Source organism: Corapipo altera, unplaced genomic scaffold, assembly GCF_003945725.1.
Source record: "Corapipo altera isolate COAL_440 unplaced genomic scaffold, ASM394572v1 52b, whole genome shotgun sequence".
NCBI classification, from domain to species: Eukaryota; Metazoa; Chordata; class Aves; order Passeriformes; family Pipridae; genus Corapipo; species Corapipo altera.
The window spans coordinates 5,282,240-5,303,849 of record NW_020884922.1 but is presented as its reverse complement, the minus strand read 5'-3'; the positions used below and the strand labels follow the sequence as shown (position 1 = coordinate 5,303,849).

At 37.8% G+C, this 21,610-nt stretch overlaps 1 protein-coding gene across 1 annotated transcript in view; it reads left to right on the top strand.

Moving 5' to 3' along the window:
* Window positions 1–20,793: 20,793 nt before the first annotated feature.
* Window positions 20,794–21,610, top strand: part of ANGPT1 (angiopoietin 1) — a 156,865-nt gene continuing 156,048 nt past the window's right edge. The window contains exon 1 of the mRNA XM_027657203.1: window positions 20,794–21,429. Within this exon, the coding sequence (XP_027513004.1) occupies window positions 21,133–21,429 (297 nt within the window). The 5' untranslated portion in view covers window positions 20,794–21,132. The remainder of the gene's footprint in view (window positions 21,430–21,610) is intronic.

The following is a 21,610-nucleotide window of genomic DNA, read 5'->3' as shown; positions in this document are numbered from 1 at the left end:
ATCTTCTAATTACTCACTAATTATTATTTGATCCCCAACTTGCTTGGTATTTATTATTCCAAAGACAACACCCACAAATACACTCTTAAGATAAAAAGGAAAGTTACTACCTAAAAAAGGGTGTATTACCACAGGATAATTAATGGATTTTTTATTATTATTATTTTGCATCCATACTAGCCAGTACATTAATTTTAGGCATACACTGACAGTTGAGTTATCTCACTGTAAACTGAAGTTGATGCCTAAAAATCTTTAGGTATCAAGGTCATACAGGGGAAGGAGAGGCCCTTTGTCTTCAGAATACAGGTAGTTTATAACTGCTAATATTATGACAGATGTATGCACACGCAGTTGTACATTTATGCATTCATTCCAGTTTGTACACAGAATCAGGGTTCATTTATTTAATTTCCCTCTGTACTTGAACTTGTCTGAAATCATAAATATGTCCTCAAGCACAATGCAAACTCTATGTAGCCCTTCAGCAGAGAAGGGATATTATTTATATATATATATATAAATAAAATTATATTATACATACTATTTATATTATTTATAATATATAGGTGTTATTTAAACATTTTCAAATAGATTCTTTTTTAACAGAAATATTGCTAGCTAGTGTGTTTTCCTAATGTGTTGCAAGATAATGGAAAATTAGTTCATTCTGAAGACTTCATAATAGCTACTTTTCCACTGGGAAATTAGTTCTTTGTTCCTTTGACTTTCCTAAAAGAAATGGAGGCACAAAGCCATAGACAATAACGAAATTTCTAAACATTTTAAAGCTTTACATTACCATAAAGCCATTTGATCCATCTATATTTCAAACACTTATAATTAGAGAGATTTATATATACATCTGGCACTATGACAGAATTGTAACTAGCCTCTTTTGAATCCCACTGCCTAGACCCTATCACATCTGACACTGCACTGGTGAGGTAGAGGGCTAGAGAATGCTATTCGTGAACCATACTCCAGAGATAGATAGCTATAAACGGTACTTAGTATCAGAGTTAAGAAAATACTTGTTTTATGTATTTAACAGATTTCTTGGGATTGTGTGGAAAGGAAAGATATACATCTGTTGCAGAAAGAAGACATTAAATAAGGTTTTCCATTAGGAAAGGTCTATTCTGTGTGTATAGTTTCCACATTGTATGTCAGAACAGAGTTTGAAACAGGGTAGAAATATTTTTGCATTATAACAATGCAAAATATATAAAATATATATCCCTACGTGGCTATCTGAGTTTACTAGAGTTCTAAACTCATAAAATTATGCTTTTAATTTTATGCATCATAGCTGCAGTCAAAAATGTTAGGAATCAGTCCTCCCTGAATCTTGAGGTGCAGCTGTGTGTTTCCTGAACTGCATTTGGGTAGGGGAGAAGAGGTGGTGGTCAGCCTGTGGCTTTAGTACACCTGCTAAAGTAGGCATTTTTGTTCTTTCTGCTGAAGAGGACAGCCAGTTAAAAAAAAAAATATTTTTTTTTTCCAAAAGAAAAGATGACTATGAGTAAATGACAGAGGAAGAGTTAGATTTTTTTATTTTTTTTATAGTTGGCACTGGTTCAGGTTTTCAGAAAAGCAACCCTAGAAGGTTGGCACTTTTTGTGATAGACTACATGAACCCTAGAGAAAAAAAAAACCAAAACAGAATTTCTGTAATAATCTGAAGTCAGACTGCAGTGATTTTTCTGTTTTCCTAAGGTTCTTTTGAAAGACTGAAGGAAGATGCATGGGAGTGACCAGTAAAGAACTGAAGAGGAGCCTAGACGGGCTGAAGAAGGAAATATCCAAGACTGGTTGATATGAGACAATTGGAACAAGGTGTTGTATTTTATACTTCAAATCTCTGTGTGATGGTGATCAGTTAAAATTCTGACACTGATTGAAGCAGGTATTTATTAGCTTCTGTATTTTGAGTACTTGCTGAACAATAACTGGTGCTGCAATAAATTATCTAAGACAAATGAGGTCTTCAGCTTATACTAAAGATTCATCCAAATGAAAGGTCCAAAAATTGTACAAATGCAGATGGTGAGTGGAGAAAACATTGCTTTGTTCTGGGGAAAAAAGCAGTATTGCAGGCAAAAAGGGTTTTCTCTAAAAATGCTTTGTTCTCATCCACTTAATCTTAATGGTTTTCGGCTGCTGTCAGCAGAGGAAGGTAGCTGTAAAATTGCATTACAAAAATTCTGAAGATGTTGCACTCCACATAACTTTTACTATGGAAAAAAATCAAATTTTAAAGGGTAGGATGAATGGGCTGTCAGTCTGAAATCACAAGGAAAGCTAAATTTAAAAGTTGGACGTAGTTTTGCAAGACAGTATTATGCCAAATACTGTAATATTAGCACTGAAAGGAGAGCCATAGGCAGCAGAGGGTAAGCTGGTAAACTTCAGCTTTATGATAGAGAACTTATCCCTGCTAAGGGAGTTTGTGAACTAAATTCATAGGGGAACAACCGACTGGAAAGGGTTCAATTTGTAATTGGACCAGAGGAAAAAGTATCCATTATAGGATTAGAGAGAGGTCATGCTACGGCGTTACTTTGCTGGTTCTCTCAGTCTTCTGCTCTGGGTCCATCTTAGAATATCCTCAGCGGCTGGGGAACGTTGCAGGGACGGAGAACTGTGCTGTTCTCTCATGTAGAATGGTTCTTTACCTGGGTTTGAGGCTAAATGAAGAGGATAATAGGATTTGTGTATGTGTGTGTGTGTGTGTGTGAGGGGGAATAGCACTTCCTGAATGTCTGTTGCTCTGGACATGTGAGAACTGATTCAAGATGGTTTATCTCTGCGTGTGAGCTGCCACCTTAGAGTGTGTAGGGAACGAGAATGTGCAAGCATGCATATAAAGAGGGGTAATGTGCACTTTGACAATTATCACACTGTAGGGTTTTTCTGTCTTTGTTGTCATATAATCTAACACAAGTAGATATATAAACAGCAGATACTGCTTGTGAATACCTTTCCTAGTTTACCAGCAATTGAATAGTGCAAGGCTTCTCTTGCTGGTAAATCTACACTGGATTTTAAGTTGCTTATGTCATCCAGCTGGTGAGAAGTCTTCTCTTTATTCATGCTGATACAGTACTTCTGGTCCTTAAAAAAGCATTCCTGTCTGAAACTGCTGCATAGACAAATTTTTCTATTCAGTACAGCCTCCCAAATACTCCTCTCTGGAGTACTGAAGCAACACCTGATTTGAGAAGGACAGAAATTGAAACTGTGAATTTCTATGAACAAGTTAAAAAATAAACTTAAAATTACTTCAAACTTGTCATGACCTATCTTTGTTTTAAGACCAAAAGCCTCTAAGCAAAGTATGGCCACTCAATGGTGTGGCAAGAGAAACTGCATATAGCTGTTATGTCCTGCTGAAGTTCCTGGTATGGTTTTTGTCTGCTATTAGCTGCAGAGTAACAGCAAAGTTTGTTTCTGAAAATATGTACGTTATCTATTCTAAATATTTCTACTGGGTTTATTAGAGAGTTTATTGTTTTCTTCTAATAAGGAACAATTATAAGCAAAGAAAAAGCCTCCTGATTATTTACTTTCTTGAGGCCCTGGCAGAAAAGGTATAGGGAACCTCATTGCTGCTATTATTGTAGAGTGGCCACAAGATCATAATAATGTGTCACGAGAAAATGTTTTCAGTGAGATATTAGGCAGAGGTCTGGTACATTTCTAAACTATATGTCAGACCTTGAAAGTTTTCAATTGATTTGTCTCCCGGTTTAGTAAAGTGAAAATCTCTGTGGTAAAGGGTTATCACAAATATACCAAGACTGTGTAACTCAGAGGAGCAATACTCATACTGAGCACTTTTATGCAGACCTCAAAGAGCTTTTAATCACTAAATGCTTAACCAATTTGCAGCAGATATCTTAGCTAACAATTACAGCCTTCCTTTAACTCCAAAGTATTTGTAGGCAGACTGTAATTCTCTCAAACAGTTCAATCATTCAAAGCTTTTACAGAAGTATCTCTTTAAGGAATACTTTCAACTGCTACATATCACTCCTTAAAAATAATACACACGTCAATTTCTGCATGTATTTTGATATAAATTAATCTAGTAAGCATTTAGAACTTATTATGTTATTTAAAAACAGAATGCATGTGCATGATAATATAACCTTATTGGAAAATCTGTTTATTATACACTGTGCTGTTCACTAAAATAATGTGTTGTTAATTGAGTAGAAAGAGTTAAAATTTTAATGTAATTATTTGAGATAATACTATAGGTCTTTGAAATTATGTATTAAGACGTTATTGCTACTGCTCTTGTTAGTAATGGAAAGTGAGTTATATCTTCATTGACTGTATATACATTATATCTATAACAATTTGAACAAATAAAAATACTAAAATAAATTTTTCTTTATGTGAATAAAATGCATCTGTCCTCAGGGTATTAAACACTAGTTCTGCAATTCCAACAGCAGGAGTGTCCCTCTTTTACCAAAAGCCTCAATAAAGACAGAAAACAAGAGAAACATGAACTGTTGGATTCCAATGGGACTACACAAAGGGAAAACAGCATTTGCTGGTGTTTCCAAAATGAAGGAATCTAAATGCCTAAAACTGGGTGCTACCTCATTTAGGATGTACCATCTATATGTGTTATTGGGTCAATTGAGGAGAGCAGGAGGTGGGGATGGGCAACAAAGGGTTCTGAAGGACCATTTGGGATTTGAATCTTCACTGAAGGCTACTTTTTAAATGCATGTGAAAGGTGTCCCCTGTCTCCTGAGTAAGGTGTTCTAAAAAGAGTTGCAAATCACAGAAACCACAAGCAACAAGCTATGCCTTCTCAGAGATGCAAAGCCAAAGCACTTATACCTACACCTTCATTATACATAGGTGTTTAACTATATGTATAAAATACTATTATATATCTTATCCTATTTTATTTATATATATGTTTGTATAAGTATGTGTATATTTTTATATATATTTGTGTGCATAAATGACAGACAGACATTTATATAGAGAGATATATATAACCAGATTGTTTATTAGTAACTTCTCAGACCAAATCTGTTTGAAAGCATGTACTAGAGAAGATAGTTTTGATGTTTGGTTTTGGATATTTTAAAAAATACACATGGTACTTTCTTCCCTTCCTTTCAAATAAAGAAATTTCTGTGTTGATTGAGGTGATCCCTTATACCTTCGTAACAGAGAAACAAAAAACCAAAATAACTACAGTCACATGCAAATAATCAAAACTTTTTCCTAAGTAATTCAAGCATTCATTATACAAAATGTCCCTGATTTAAACATAAATGTGGCAGTTAAAGTAAAATTATCACTGAATTTTTTTTGTTCAATAGTTTCTCAGGAGTACTCTATAAGTTAATAGAGCTGTCTCATAATAGTCTATTTGTCTGTGGTCTTCTGTCAGAGTACTGCATGTAAACATTATAACTGTTAGAAAAGTACATGAAAACCAGAAATTTACAATCTAAATCTTCAAATATTGAACATCTTCTTTCATTTAAAAAAAAGAAACCCCAAACCCAAAAACTTCCCCAATTTTATAGAAATTAGGTAGTCATAATTCCATTTTCCTATAAATATTCTTCATATAGCACCATTAGAGATTCAATTTTTTAAGTATCTTAATATGTTAAACATGTTACCCATATTTAATGTAGTCTGGCCATCACAAATATATAAATAGGAAGATTGAATGTGAAATCAAAGTAGTAAATACAGATATTGGTGATTTTCAAGACTTACGGTTCATGAGAAGAAAGATTTTTAAAACCTCTCCATAATTTCTTTTGGCTGCACACAAAACTACCATGAAGGAATCAGTTCTTGCTTCTATGTATAATAGAGCTATTTGACACAATGTAAACATGGTAATATTGAGGATTCAGGAGACCTTATAAAAATTGAGTGGAATTGAACAAATATTTAATAAATAATTCCTTGTCTCCTTTGCACTTTTTCTCTCTGCATTTCAGATTTTTTTGTTTGGTTGGTTGGTTTTTTAATAGCTTCCATTATTACTTGAACTTCTAAAAAGTAGATTTGTTCATGTTTCTCACATATGGAGGACCGTACTGTTTTAGGCTGCAAGATGTAAACAGAAATTTAAATTATAATTATCTTCTATTTCTGCTTTTTAGACTCTCTATATGCTGATTTTATCACTAAAGTTGAGTAAATGCACTGGTGTAGCCTCACCTTGAGTACTGTGTGCAATTTTGGGAAACACAATATAAAAAAGGCATTAAGCTGTTAGAGAGCATCCAAAGGAGGGCCACGAGGATGGTGAAGGGTCTGGAGGGGTGAGTGAGGTCACCTGATCTGTTCAGCCTGGAGAAGAGGAGATTGAAGGGAGACCTCATTGCGATCTTCAATATCCTCAAGAGGGGAAGCAGAGGGGCAGGTACCAATCTCTTCACTCTGGTGGCCAGTGACAGGACTTGAGGAAATGGCATGAGGCTGAGTCAGGGGAGGTTTAAGCTGGATATCAGGAAAATGTTTTTCACCTAAAGGATATTTAAGCACTGGAATAGGCTTCCCACAGTCACAGCACCAAGACTGTCTGAGTTCAAGAAGTGTTTGGAAAATACTCTCGCACACCTGGTGTGATTCTTGGAGTGACCTGTGCAGGGTCAGGAGTTGGACTTGATGATCCTGATGGGCCCCTTCCAACTCAGCCTATTCTATGAGAAATGCACAGAACTAAGTGTCAGAAGTACTGTAGCCTACACTGTAGAAGTAGAATTTCATGCTTCTTTATGAGTCCTTCACACAAGCAAATTGTTGTTTACTTGCTCTTCTAAATTAGTATGAAAAATTTGAAAGCACACATTACGCAAGTGGACTTTTCATGGGTCATAGGTCCTGTTTCCCTACACTATTAAGAAACAGCTATTTTGGAACTTTGAATGCTTTGTATAGAAAATCATACTGGCATAGGCTGGTTCATAATCATACCCTTCAGTCACACACTTTCCTTCTTGCTCTACTTGTGTTTGTGAAGTTTTTGGTGGTGCAAATTTACATTGGCACTAGCACCATTGCTTACTCTAGCATTTCAGTTAGTATTAAAGCCACCAGGTCATAACTATCTAAATATTATTCACCCTGTTTCTACTTTTGCTCTCAGTGACTATTTTTTTTCATTTTGCACCTGGTATGAAATATAAACCACTGCAGTTAAAGGATTTTTGGATCTTTATGCAAGTTACAAGAATAAAGAAGTCACAGCAGAATCCTGTGCAAATGTGCATGAATGCTGCCATTCTAAAATTGTAAGGATGTTAAGAGTTCTCTGCTGTTGCTCAACCACTTTCAGCCAGGCTGAAGGAATCAGTCTGTTTAGGCCAGTTGCTCTTGTTAGCAAACATCCTGCACCTCGTGTCTCTTTATTTGTGACTTGTGTAGGCGTATGGTGTTGCAGAACTGGAGCTTGAGATCTATCTTTCTTTCTTGAGGAAGAAGATGACTGCTTGTGTTTGTCACACACCACACACAGTAATGTGGGCTCTGAGTTTTGAGCACGCTAAAATGCTCATGCTGCTACACAGAGTTTAAGATTACATGTAGGTCAGCCTTTTGTGTAAAGGGGAGAATGACATTTCTCCAAGGACAGATAATATTATTTATAACAGATTTCTTGCACTTTTCAGTGATGGTATCAATTATTTACAGCTGACAGAAACAAGAAGTAGAGTTATTCTGATAAGGGACTGAGGCTTGGGTTCAAGCCTGGATTCTTTTACCAAGGCTGCAGTAGAGAATGTTCTAAGACTGTGTAGCAGTGAGTTACTGAAAAAGTAGCATAAATATTTTTAGGTAAAAACATAGTTCCATGGCAAATTTTTCATTAACATTAATGACTTCAAGATTTCCCCCCTACTGTGAGGCTGATTTATCTTTTGTACAGGGCATTTTTAACAAAAAAGCCTTTGCTAATGCCAGAAATATGATATTGCCTGGACTGAGAGGCTTAATTTTATTTTCATTTATGAAGAATATGTCTGTTAAGACAACCTGTAATGGTGAAATCGCATTCTGGTATATGTTGATATTTTAGAATATTTTCTGCTTTGAACATTGTGGCAGAAACAGTAGCTCAAATACTTTTGACAATGAAATATGCAGTAATATGAAAATAAATGAAGTTGGAAATATTACTTTTACAGAATTTCACAAATCATAGAATGGGTTGAGAGGAAGGGACCTTAAAGGTCTTCTAGTTCCAACCCCCCTCCCCCATGTAATGACACCTTCCACTAGACCAGGTTGCTCAAAGCCCCATCCAGACTGGTCTTAAACACTTTCAGCTTTGGGGCATCCACAGCTTCTCTGGGCATCTTGTTCCAGTGTAATCAGCTAATCAATGGTATTTCTTAGTTGGCAGTTACATATAGAAAATGTCAGTAAGCTGAAAGCCAACATGTAAGTTTCACTGGCAACCTGAATATAAATCTGTTTTTTAACTTTGGTTAGAAAATGACAGCAAATTTGGAAAAATATCCAGAAAAAAAAAAAAAGGATTAATTTCTTATGTACTCTGTAGGTCAATATAAGGATATATTTTTACTAGTGATCTACTAGTAGCAGCTATTCAGGAATTGGCCTCATGGACCCCAGGAATACATTCACCGCATTTATTTAAGGGAGGGGTAAGTACAGGACAGAACTTCTCCCTTCTCGCCCCGTGCCCAGCTGCCCTGCGCCCCGCGTTCTACTCTTTCGCTATTGCAGCTGCATTTACAGCCGGCGGTCGCGGTTAGCCGGACTACAAAAACTGTGGATTCTGTGGAAGCATCTGAAAACACCGCCAACTAAAAAAAAATTTGTTTTAAAACTTCGGGGTTTTGCCCCATCAGTGATGTAAATTTCCCGCTCGTTGGCCTCTAACGTGCCCGGCTCCTTGTTCACCGCTCGCACGGACGGGAACAGATCCTTTCTCCTTTTCCTTTCCGCCCTCGGGAGCGGCGGGCTCTGTCCGGCAGGGGGCGCTCGCGCCCCGCGCGCTGCCCGGGCGGGGCCGTTCGGGAGCGGATCCGCCCCGAGCCGGGCTGGGAACGATCGCCCGGCGGGAAGGGGGCAGGGGAGGAATGGTTTGGTGGTTTTGTTTGTTTGTTTGTTTGTTTTTAAGAAAATGTTCTTGTGCTTCTTCATGTTTTAGGTTCCACCTGTCTTCTTAGGTCCTGCACTTTTAGCAGTCATATCCTTCATAGGACCTAATTCTGGTGGAGTGAAGGGTGAATGATGAGGCAAAAAGATTGTGAAAGGCTGATGAAAAGAAGTTTAAACACTCAGGGTGTTGCAGAAACAGAGAGAATGGGGTAATCTAAAGTAACATTTCAATAGAAAATAATAACTTTGCTGACGTTCTGCTTCCTTCATATTTTATTAATACACTGATTGCCTTGGTTTAAAGCACTTAGTATCACTTCTGCTCTGTGTTACATTTGGTTATGGTCCCATAAGCGTTCAGGAGTTTTCCTATGCTTTTGCAAAAGAAAAAATTCTCACTTGTCATGGGTAGTATGTAAACAATATGGCACAAAGCAGCTTTCAAAACATATATTTTTGATAGTGCCTGTTACAGAAATTTTGATTCATCTTGTTTTGACCTAGTCCTAGTGAAATCATGGAACAATGATATGATTTTTTTTCCTCTCATGAACAGCACAAGATGGAACAAGTGGCACCTGTTATGTCCTCATGCTTTACACCTGGCACATTGACAGGCCCCAACAAAACAATAAATAGTATATATGATTTATTTCAAAAAGCATGAAAAACAGTTTGTTGGCAACATACTAATGACATTACAACTTCCACAGCATTGCTCAATCCCTGTAGACCTCTCTGCCTGCTTCTACTGTACTAGACAAAGCCTGACACCCTTCCTGTTTTCTACAACAGTGAGTGTCTTAAGATGCGCAGCCTTGCTTTGCACGTTCAACTACCTTAACACGTATTTTAGGAAGGGTGACTTTATACTTGCTTATTGCCTATGGCAATAATTAGAGTGATAGTTCCAAATTTATCAAAGCATTTATTTAAAAATACCAGATGAGCAATAGAGAACTTGCAGAAGCAGATTAACTAAGGGCGGAGAAAGCAGAGCCACATCAGATGTCACTGCGTGTTGCACTTCATCCCTTAAGGGTCATCTATCAAAGAGTCCCGACTGTGTTTGGTCTTGTTATGTTACTGCTGTTTTTCTCAATTCCCAATTCTAACATGCACATATGGTTGAGAGGACTTGTGTCACTGCACAAGCCCCCAGCATTTCCAGCCAAGTGAGGTGGTCCCAGTCGCTTATATAGTGTCATCTGTGGTAGGGAATGAAGGGAACCAGAGTTCACAGCACTTCAGACTTGGATGTGCATGAAGCAAGGGGTCATGAAAAAGCTGTGTACAGGACATTTCTTTTATATGCTTCAGAATCTAAGGAGCAATATTATATTGAGCAACAAAATTCCACAGAGCTTGGCTTGCTTGGATGTGTTTTACATTCTTGAAAGCTGTACTTAGAATTTTGATAGTTAAACTTGTGATTGTTTTGCCACTTGTTTTAAAATAATGCTTTTCTATATAAAAAATATTATTGTCCACATGGTACTTTTTATAAAGTAAAATAACAGTGTTTTAAAAACTACTGCAAATCACTGGCTGAATAAATGACATTAAATAAACACCTAGGTTTTTTTTACTGTTTATACAAGAGATGTAAAGTACTTTACTAACAGTAATACTTGTGTACATGCCTACCTACTCTCCTACTTTCTATATTTCTTCTCTGTCTCCTGCTCTCCTGTTCCAGCAGTTACAGCTCAAATTTACTCAGTGCCACAAACCTGGCTCTTGCTCTGTGACCTACCTGGGCATGCCTGGCTGATAACTGTTCAGGGGGCATCCGCTGAGCACAGTCTCTAAACAGGACAGGGACACTGGTCCTTTTAGAAGGAAGAATGTAAATTTTCACAAGCCTTGTCCCACCCAATCTTCAACATTACACCAAGATTATCCTCACCTGATCCAAAGAATGAGGTTTGCTTATTTCATAGGATACGTGCAGAGAAAGTTGCGGTTAGAAAACACTTTATCTCCACATTCTGAGTTAGATGGTTACATCAAAGATGCTAAAAACAAAATAGGGGGTTTTACACTTTTTTCCCCCTATGAACTGTACAACATCTCAGTGGCAGATCAGGGGATAAAGCCCTAAACTACCGAGAGTGATCCCTTCCCAGGTCATAAGCCCAACACTCCCCAAGAGCCAAGGTTAATATTTATCTATGCCCTGTGGCAATAATTTCAAAGGTGTTGATCTTGGGGATTAATTACTGCTTTAAACAGGCAGTTAACAGTTTAAACAACATTTTTTATTGGCATACAGAAGTTAAATGTCTAGTAAGTGTGCTGATGGGTTTATGATGATCAAAGTGAATTTAGAGTCTGTCTTTCAGTTACATGCAATTAGAGGCTCTGGGTTATTTGAGTACGCTGGGTTAATGTATGTGATATGTACAGTAGCTACTGTACACAGAGAAGAAAATGTTTTGGGTTTTGTTGTTTTTTTTTTAGTATTGTACTTCAGACCATTTTCTGTTATATTTGTATACTCTGGCCTCCAATCGGGAGGCCTGGAGACACACCATCTATAACACTGCTGATGCTTTTGAGAAAGCATGCAGGATCACCCTTGAGGAGAAAAGGCAATGCAGAAAGAATCGTGCCTTGCAGAATTTACCACCTAAGGAGTCTTTCTGCTGTGCCTTTTGGAACCGGACGTGCCTGTCTCGTATTGGCCTTTTCAGCCACCAACGCGCTTGCAACAAACGTGGGTAGAGCCTTTCCCAAATCTTTGTTCGCAAAGCCCAGCCATGATATTCGGAAATAAAGCTCTCAGGCTACTGGTTCTCCAGTGACCTGGTGCCTGAGCACACATGCTCCTGAGGATACAGTCCATCCTCCAGTACTAATTTTTCAGTGCTGGTTTTCCAAGGCATACAGCAGCAGAAGTACTGCCAAGCTGTCACAGGTCCTACATTGCACTGTGTTTATTGAAGTGGTTGAAGAATTGGCTGCAAATATCATTACACCTATAAACATATTGTTTGGATTCAATACAGTTGCTACAGCATTAATATGACCACTGGCATTAGGGGAAACCAAACATATTTGTAATTCCATTTATTATCTCCATTTTTATGGATTATTGATTAGGCATTTTGAAATGTACAGTGTAATTAGAAACCTGAGACCTGCATTCTGGCTGCTTGTTATAGATGCAAATCTCAAACAGTGTGACTATGCCTGCTCACTGTAAGGAACCACAACCTGGCAGCATCCTCTGAAGTGGGTTTTACACACAACTTTGGGCATCTATACCAGAACAGGTGGTACAAAAGTGCCGGAGGGAATCTCTGAGGGGAAGGTAATATGCCTTTTCTGCGAATGCAGCGTGACATGGAGACGACTGAGCTATGGGGCTAGTTAGAGCTATGTGGTACAATGCCTGAGCCTCAGTACTAGGCATACCCTAGTCCCCAGGACATGGACTCATATCTCTATTTTCCAACTCTGTTGGAAAAGGCAGGCCAATTAATCAGAGCCAGCTTGTGATAAATGTCTTCTCCCATATAAAATTATGACAGCTTCATGTCTAAGTATAGGATGAGTGCCTTCTATATTTCATCCAAGAAGTGGACGTGTCAATATAGTGAGGCTATTTATCACAGTGCAGCTGGCATGCCTTGCTGGTGTGATTCTGCAGGAAGCTGCTCCCAAACCATAGCTAGCCTCTTGCCTCACTGCTATTTATTTGTATTGTCTGGCTTCTTGTTTCCTAATTAAAAATGATATGTACAGTTGGGAAGAAGCTGATTGGTCTCTTAAAATAATTTTGAGCAGTTGACTGAGGTTTCTAATTAGTTAATGATGAATTTTGGTATTATGGGGATGCTACCAGAATGGTGCACAGAAAGCCAAGTCTCTGCCTCATATACACATAAGGAATGTGAAACCAGAAGCTGTTTGCAAAAATAAATAATAGGAGTGGGGAGAAAAGTACACTATAAAATATAAGAGATATTTTATTTATAAACCACCTTCTTAAATAAGAAATACTTGCAATTCTTAATTCCAGACTGTCTCTCTGTGCTTCTCCCTTTCAATGACTACACTGCTGTTTACTTACCTCTGATACCTCAGATCCCTGGTAGCTTATTCCTGCCAGCTTATTCCTGCCTTTTCCTCTGCTATATCTGTCACCCAGAACCTAACTGCTGGGAATGATTTAATAAACAGACTGAGTGTAAGGAAGCTGCCATGGCCATAGGGACTGCAAAGTGTCGAATAGACCAATATGTCAGTCTTGCTATCAAAGTATTCAATTCGTATTTGACTCGATTCCTTAAAATGCATGTTGTAATATGGATATATAATCTATTAATAATGTTGGAGAAAGAATTTGAAATTCTGACTCTTTAAGAGAAAACAAGTAAGATTTTAAGGACTTTTTGGCAAAAATTGAGCTTGTTAGACCTATGATACGCTCACATAGTAATGGCGAACTTGTATTTCCTGTAGTTTGAATTCAAATGCAACTTTATGTTGTTTTTCACGAGGTTCTAGAAGAACATTGCCAATGTTTTTACTTGTTTCCCCATTTACTGCATTTTGTTGAAGTGTTTCCATTCAGCTGGAATTCTGTACCTTCCAAGACAGGTTGCCTATGCTATTAATCTTGGTATTGTCAATGTCAAAAATACCTATATGCTTCACGTTCTGCTCTCTGCTTCCTTTCATACTATTTATCCTTTCCAGAACAAGCACCAGCAAGGTGATCTGAATGCTGGAAGACTAGGCTGCTTGTGTTGTGTAATATCATTACTGTTGGCTTCTCCTTCTCCTGCTAGAGTTGAACTCTAGCCAAAAAGTTAAACTAAGTTGGATGAATGCTGAGAGAACACACGAAATTGAGTGTTCCCATTCATGAAAATACAACAAGAGTGTGAATACAGAAAGCTGAAATATTGATGTTACTCACTCTTAGGACTCAATTTCTCATTTGGAATGAAACACATTTCAGTAATATCATTGCATTTGTCACATACTCCTTTTAGCCAGACATCTAAAATGATTAAACTGTGGTTTTGAAGTAGAACTCACACATGAATAGCAATCCAAACTATTAATCTCATGTTTTCCCAGTTTACAGCTACATCAAAAATAGGTATTTCACCCACATAATTAAGTATTAGCTTATTGAAGGATGGGTTTCATCCCTCTTTTGACTGAAAGCAGAAGGTATGTTATGAGTGGTCTAGAAAAGTGATAATACGAGATTTTTCACAGAAACTTGTAAAACGAAGATTTGGTATATATTCTCTCCTTGTTCTCCTTTGCCCCTTGGTGTATAGGTTATACCTCTTCAAGGCTGTTTTTTCTAGTCCCTTTAATTTGCAGTTCTTTTTCAAAAGGTATGTAGAAGTTGATCAGAGCTCCACAGACACTCAAGGGAAAAATTTGATGTTCATAACTTCTATCACAGCATTATGTCCAATAAAGTTTATTTCCCATGTATTATTTTATCTAAGCCTATTCTAGGAAGAGATTTTGCTAGGCAAATAAGTCTTATTTAGAAAAAAATATCTACTTTTCAAGAAGCAGTGCTATATTCTTTCTATGTATATTTTAGCCATATACTTGAGTTCTTGTAAAACATAAATACTGAGAACTGACCTGGATTTGCATCCTTTTCTATGTGAAGAAAATGAAGGAGAATGTTTTACATTTTAATTTTCAAATATATCATAGATCAGCAAAGAATGACTTTTGTAGTCATTGGTTTATAGTGTCATTCAGGTTGATGGGGAGTCTACCTGATGTGTCTCAACCAGCAGAAGAAACATGTCTTGCAATTCTTGCCTTGTTATGAATATATAGCAAAAGACGAAAATCTGATTCTTGCCTCTTTTCATATTAGGCAGTAGAAGGATTTACATCTGGGGCTCACCTACAAATGCTCTGACCATCCTTGGCAGGGGCATCAGTTCCCTGTTTGCTGCACCTGAATTGATTGTCTGAGGTACAGAGAGGTCTATGAGGAAAAGACCTTCTGATAGGACAGAAAGACTGAGCTCACTGGAGCATTGTGCTTCAGAAGGATGGGTAGGTCTCATATTTCTTCTATGGATAATGTAAGGGATTTTTTTACTGATATTTTGTCCTCCGTGTCTCTAACAATTATGTATCTAGTGCTCCTATGAACAAGGCTTTTAAAGCACCTGATTCAAGATTTTTGTTTCCTTTAGGGAAGAAGGCTGTAATCTTGCAGGACTTATGGGTTAAAACTCCAAAGGAAAGATGTTAACTTGACACTCCATAGAGTCTGAAGAAAGGTCTTCTTTTTTTTTTTTTATTGCTAAGTATTCAACTTTTACCAGTATTTGGAATAATCTTTTTTATTCACACTTGACTAGGGGACTGCAAATATTCCTTTCATAGGTAAATCACACTGTTGTGGTTCCTGCCTTTGTGACCTCAGGAACAGATGTACATATAGCAGTGTACTTGGAGATACATGTTAAATTAAGTCAGAAACTGAAGGTAATGTGCCAATAGGTTGTTGTTTTTCTCCTGCATTTTTCCCTGGTGAACATTAAGACCCAGACATAATCCATAGAATGTCTAAACCATTCAAACAAAAATCACTGCTATAAATAATTTCCACAAAATTTCATTTTCAATGTAATTTGCAACAGAAGGCACATTCACATGATAGGGCTGAAATGCTTGTAGCTGTATGATCTTTCTTTTAAAGTCAGGCAGTTATCTGGTTTTGTCTAGGATTTACAGCACAAGATCACTGTTGTTGGTCTTCTCATCAGGTATTTTAGATTAGGGCATCTGTTTTTTATCGTCATGCCCACTGTGTTCCATTACTGTGTATCTCTCCTGTTCAATAGAGTTGGAGATTGGTTTTTGAAAATAAATCAAGGATCCTGAAAATGTGAAAGTTAAGGACAAAAATTACCCTAGACAGATAACAAGAAGATACCGGGTGTATTCCCTCCTTCCCCAGGGAATGGGAGCAAATTTAATGGAATTAATCTACGTGCTTTGTCTCCACATGCGTAAGCTCAAAGATTTGTTATGAATATAAGAAAAAACTTGATTTTCCCATAGCATGAAAATAAATTTTCAGAAAATACCTCACTCTCTCAGCTGCCAACATATTTGGAAAAAATACGATAAAGCCTCTGTGTGAGACAAAATTTAGACATACTGTACAGCACAACGAGGAGCTCAGATGTTTCTGTGATAAACCACCATGTTCTTCTAAGAGCTGCTGCTTTAACAGCTTCTACGAGCTCTGTTAATGCTCCCAGCTGTTTACTTGTTCTCAGGTGTGAAATCAAATGCTGGGAGGGTTGGGCTGGGCTGTGGCGTGACTGAGTATTCATCATTGTGTTCCTTTGAAGGAAGGATCTGGCAAGCAACGCCATGCGGGTCATACCTTAAATATGCACATGTGAATATAAAAACTTCAGTCCTGAGGAGTAATTTATCTGAAATGACTATTTGCTTATTCCTAGGAGAGTAAGAAAAGAAAGCATACAGGTAGTAGGAGAAAGTGTTATTGCATGATAAGTAAGTCTTCCCCTTCATCTGCTCTCAATACCATCTGGATTTTGTAGGGTCAGTCAATATCTTTCATCCTGCTCTGGTCTGAGCAGTATGATTAAATGGGACCATTTCCACTAAAATAACTTAGAAGCCTTAGCACATAACCAGTCAGAGGTATGGGACTTAAGATCCATTTTATTCTCTAGAATTTATTTATATAGAATGAGGTTCTTTGGAATATACCTGATTAAGAATAAATATTTTGTATCCTAATATAGCGTTGGTTTACTTATAGAGAAAAGCTTGCTTCTTCTACCTATAGTCAGGAGCCATTCTTCAGTGACTTCCCTTATAAATGGAGGAAACTGAGTTGGAATAACTCCAGGTACAATATGTGACATGATGCAACAGTGTTGCAACTCATCTGCAACAATAACACACATTGCAGCAGAAACATAAAGAAACAGAAAGAGATTTTGGTTTCCTAGAATTTATATATGAACTCTAAGCGCGCATGTGATTCTGTAACAAAAGCCACTAAAATACATTAACGTGAGATATGTAGGAACCAATATGATGTGAATGTAACCTTTATCTGGATGTTGAATTTCCACTTATTTTGCCTTGTAGGATTGATTACATAGTGAGCTACAGTATTTTGTATAGCTACTAAATAAAGAACGAGTATGAGACTTTTCATGGTCTGGGAAGGAAACCTCTGGATCCATCCCTACACTGTTACACAGAAGAAAAAGTTCAGGGAATACAAAACTAGTCATTGTGATGGAGGAAGTGGTCTTAGGAAAATAAAGAGTCTTTTAAACACATCTATGCCCCAATTTGTGGTTGAGCCACTGTGCAATCCTGGGCAAATCATTTAGATTTTATCTGTAGTATATAAAGTAAGATGCTGGAGAAATACTGAAAGTAACTTTGACTGAACTGTGAGAACTATTTTTTTCCCTCACCTCACTGAAATTTTAAGGTTGTGAAAAGCTGGGACATGTCGCATAGATCAGATGGTACTGGGATAATAAACTGTACATTTGTCAAATTGGGTAAAAAAAGTCAAGCCATTGAAACTCTTGGGTAAGTTTGTTTGTTTGTTTGATTGGTTTGATTTTGAAAAAGGAAAAAGCCAAATACCTTAATAGGATTAGGGAATTTTAGTAAATAAAAACTCTTATTATTTCTGAACCTGTTTTCCTTTGGTAAAATGGAATTTCTTATAAAATTGCACTGTGGAATTAAGTGGAATAATCCTTAGATCTGGAAGTAAGATTTTTTCTGTACTGGTTGTTGCACTTCTGCCTGTGTATGCAACGTACTATGAGTGTGTCAGGGAGGAGTGTAAACTGAACCTAGCCCGGTTGGTTCAGTGTGCTTATCAAAATGACTTTGCTGTGTGTTTGGGGAAACAGCAAGCTGACCTTGTTGGTCCCTGTGTTAGTTTTGGGAATGTCTGTGATTCTAGTTAGGGAGCCTGGTGACTAACTCTAAGTCTTGAGTTGGCAAGAACAAGCCCAAAGCTTGCTGAGTTTTTATGTAGCCAACAGAGCTGGTGCCATTTCAGCAGTCACTCAAAGCCTTGAAAATATTGGAATGCATTCCATCACAATTCGTAAGTCCCTTTCTGTGCCTCCCTGTAGGCTAGAAAGGCTGCAAATTCAGAGTAACAGACTGGCTCCTGGGCTTCTACCAGGCTTCTGTCATCCCTTTCTTGCCTCTGCGTGAGACCCTATGGGTTTGGGCACACAACATGTCTCAGATGCGCTGCTCCTACAACACAGATGTGAGCATTACAGGGGTGAGGGGACTTGGTTCTTTTTAGTAAGGAAGAGTTTAGTGCAGTGTGTTGGTGGGAGATGCTCTGACTGCTGCGTGGCTGTACCACATCTCCCTCCCTACTTTGCCACCTGACCATTATGTTTTGCCTGTGATCCATTAGTTTGGGGCCTGGGGTTGGGGGGCTGGCTTTGAGAGGCAGGTGCTGTGGTAGGGAACTAAGCTGGAGACAAATGAGCAAATGCCAAAGATGCCTGGCAACTCTGGATGCTTCTTGAAGGTCTTAAGGGCTGATACCCTTCAGGAAGAAGGGGACAGAAGCGGAGGGATAAGTCACCTCAAGATGGGGAAAGGGACCATGTAAAAGCAACAAAGTGAGCCAGCTCTTCTGTGAAGTCTTTTCTCATCTGAAAAACATCAGTTGTAAGTTTGCAATCTCACTTTTCCATATTTGCATGTGAATAAATCTGTTGCTTAAATACTCTGCAGAAAATGAATGAGGCATTTGTGTGTGTGCTCATATTTAAAAATATGAACTAAAAATCTAGGAAGCCTTTGTACACCAACCTTTGCTATCCCCCATTTAAGTTTCTCTGAGGCCCTTTCATAAAGTACTCTTTTTACTTATAAGAAAAGCATGTATTGTTGCCATGTTTGTGCTCTGGTATTTGTGCTTTGCCTCAGAGGGAATAGCTGTTTTTGTGCTAACCCTTCAGCTCAATGTCTGATCCTACAATTTTCTTCTCTTTTCATCTCTGATCTTAGATGAGCAAATATCTTGCAAATACTTTCACAATAATTGCGAAGACAGTGTAATAAACCACAGGACTAGTTCTGGTGATGGTGGTGAGTTATGGGAAGTGCTGTATGCAAGCAAGAAAGCAAATTGCAAGTTGGTTTTCAGAAGCAGAAAAAGTGAAAACAGAGTGCTAAGGTGGACTGAACAGTTCAGAGGTGGAAGGATATTCTTATTTTGCTCAAAGCAAAGCAAGCATTGATGTTTTGCTTTTTACTTTGTATTATTTCCTTTTTTTTCTCTCTCTCTCTCTAGAATATATAAACATTTTAGAGCAAGATAAGAATTTCTCATTTCTCTATTTTATCGTAGGGGATATTATTGGTTCAAATGCAGTAGTTTCTTTCCAGATGCAAGATGAAAAACCTCTACTCCCAGCTTTGAGCAGGAATAGGCTCCCTTGGAGCAGATCGGATGCCTGGGTGAAATATTCCAGGTAGTTCTTTTAGAATGATATTGTAGTTGTGATACAGGTGGCAATTGCATTAGTACTGAGAGTGCTTGCACTCAGAAATTTTGCAGGTAGGTTTCTTTGAAGGTAAAAACCTTGCAGATTGTTTTTTTAGTGATGCACTATTGCTATTTAGAAGACTACTTACTTACATGGGAAAAAAATGTGCAAAGTGCATTAGTGTTGGTTGATATTTATGGAACAACAACAAATGCTAGTACAGGAACTCAGATCCAAATTCCTCTAAATTTCATGAATATTTTAATCCTGTTTATAATCTGTGCATTTTTATTTGTCTCTAGCAAATACCAAAGGCATTATTTAAGTATACGATAGCTTCTTAAGCAGTTAGCACAATCTTTTTCTGTGGAAGTTGCCCCAGAGAAAGTTACCACATATAATGACAGGTACCTTTTAGCCCATACAGACTTGCAAATTGGAAGAAGTGTGATAACTACACAGGAGTATAGAAGACAATCTAGACTAGTTCAGCTGCCATTCCTCACTGTTTTTTAATTAGTTACCTTAGTTTAGACCCCAAACTCAGAAAATTATTATCTTTCTAACTGCCTTTTCGCATTACTATTTGGAAGCCCTAATTTCAATTTATGCTGTAAAAAAAATTCTCTGGAAACTCTTAAAGAAACACAATTATCTTAGAAAAGTAGCTAAAGCATGTGAGGGTTAAATGTAACTTTTTTCTCCTTAAGTGTCATTTGCCTGATTTAGAATTCTTTAATAGATACAGAGCAGTGCAGAACTGAAAGTATTTTTAATTTCAGTGCTTTGTATATTTACAGAGGGATTACAACAAACTTCTACACTTTATCTACATTTTAATAGGTCAGTGTGAACATATGAAGAGTATTAAGGTGGACTGCCTTACTTATTAAACTTACGTGAATTCGTCAAAAGCCCTCAGCAGTTGTATGCAGTAGGGGCTGGAAAGACATGCATGATTGAGGTCATGCATCCAGCCAGTTTGTAAGATGATCCCTCTGTACTGAGCCATCAGCCATCCTTAGCATAGGGGCGCACTCATACACGCATTCCTGTCAAGTCATCTTGTGAAAGGCTGCTTGCTTCCAGCTTGGCTTGAAAGTGCAACCTTAATAAAACTCACTGAAGCCTGAGAGAAAATAGCAGTTCTGCAGCAGATAGTGTAGGGGAAAGAGACTGGGATATGCATATGCAGCTGCCTAAAGCAGGCTACATGCTGGACTGTAACAGAAAGGAAACAATAAATCTTAACTACTATGCAATAAATATTCCCAATTTTAACTAAGGAAGCTATCCTCACAGTGAAATTAAAAAAACTAACAGTTCATCCAAGCCTGATTTTTAAAGTGCACTGCTCCAGTCCTTTTTCCAAAGACTTTAAGGGAAATTAAGAACAAATTTAAACAAAGAGGAAGAAAAAGTTTTTCTTAAAGCAGGAAAAGAAAGTAATAATAACATGTCAGTTTTCCTTTCCTTTGCTTTCCTGGCAGCGATTCTTGCTCATATAGGCTGTAATAACCAGCGTCGGGGTCCAGAAGCCAGTGGGAGAAGATTTAACCGGATTCAGCATGGGCAGTGCACCTATACTTTCATCCTGCCAGAACAGGACGGGAACTGTCGTGAAAGCACGACAGACCAGTACAACACAAATGCTCTTCAGAGAGATGCTCCTCACGTGGAACAGGATTTCTCTTCCCAGAAACTGCAACATCTGGAACATGTGATGGAAAATTACACTCAGTGGCTGCAAAAAGTAAGTGTTTCTTTTTTTCATTTCTCACTAAATGATTTTTTGGGGGCATGTTTATGCTGCTAAAAGTTTTCATTAGTTTCTATGAAAACAGAGGTAATAAGGACTGACCTAGTTCATGGCTGTGTAGGAGAGAACTGTTCCAGCCAGAGTGCACCCCTCTTAGTGACATTGCTCTTGGGAG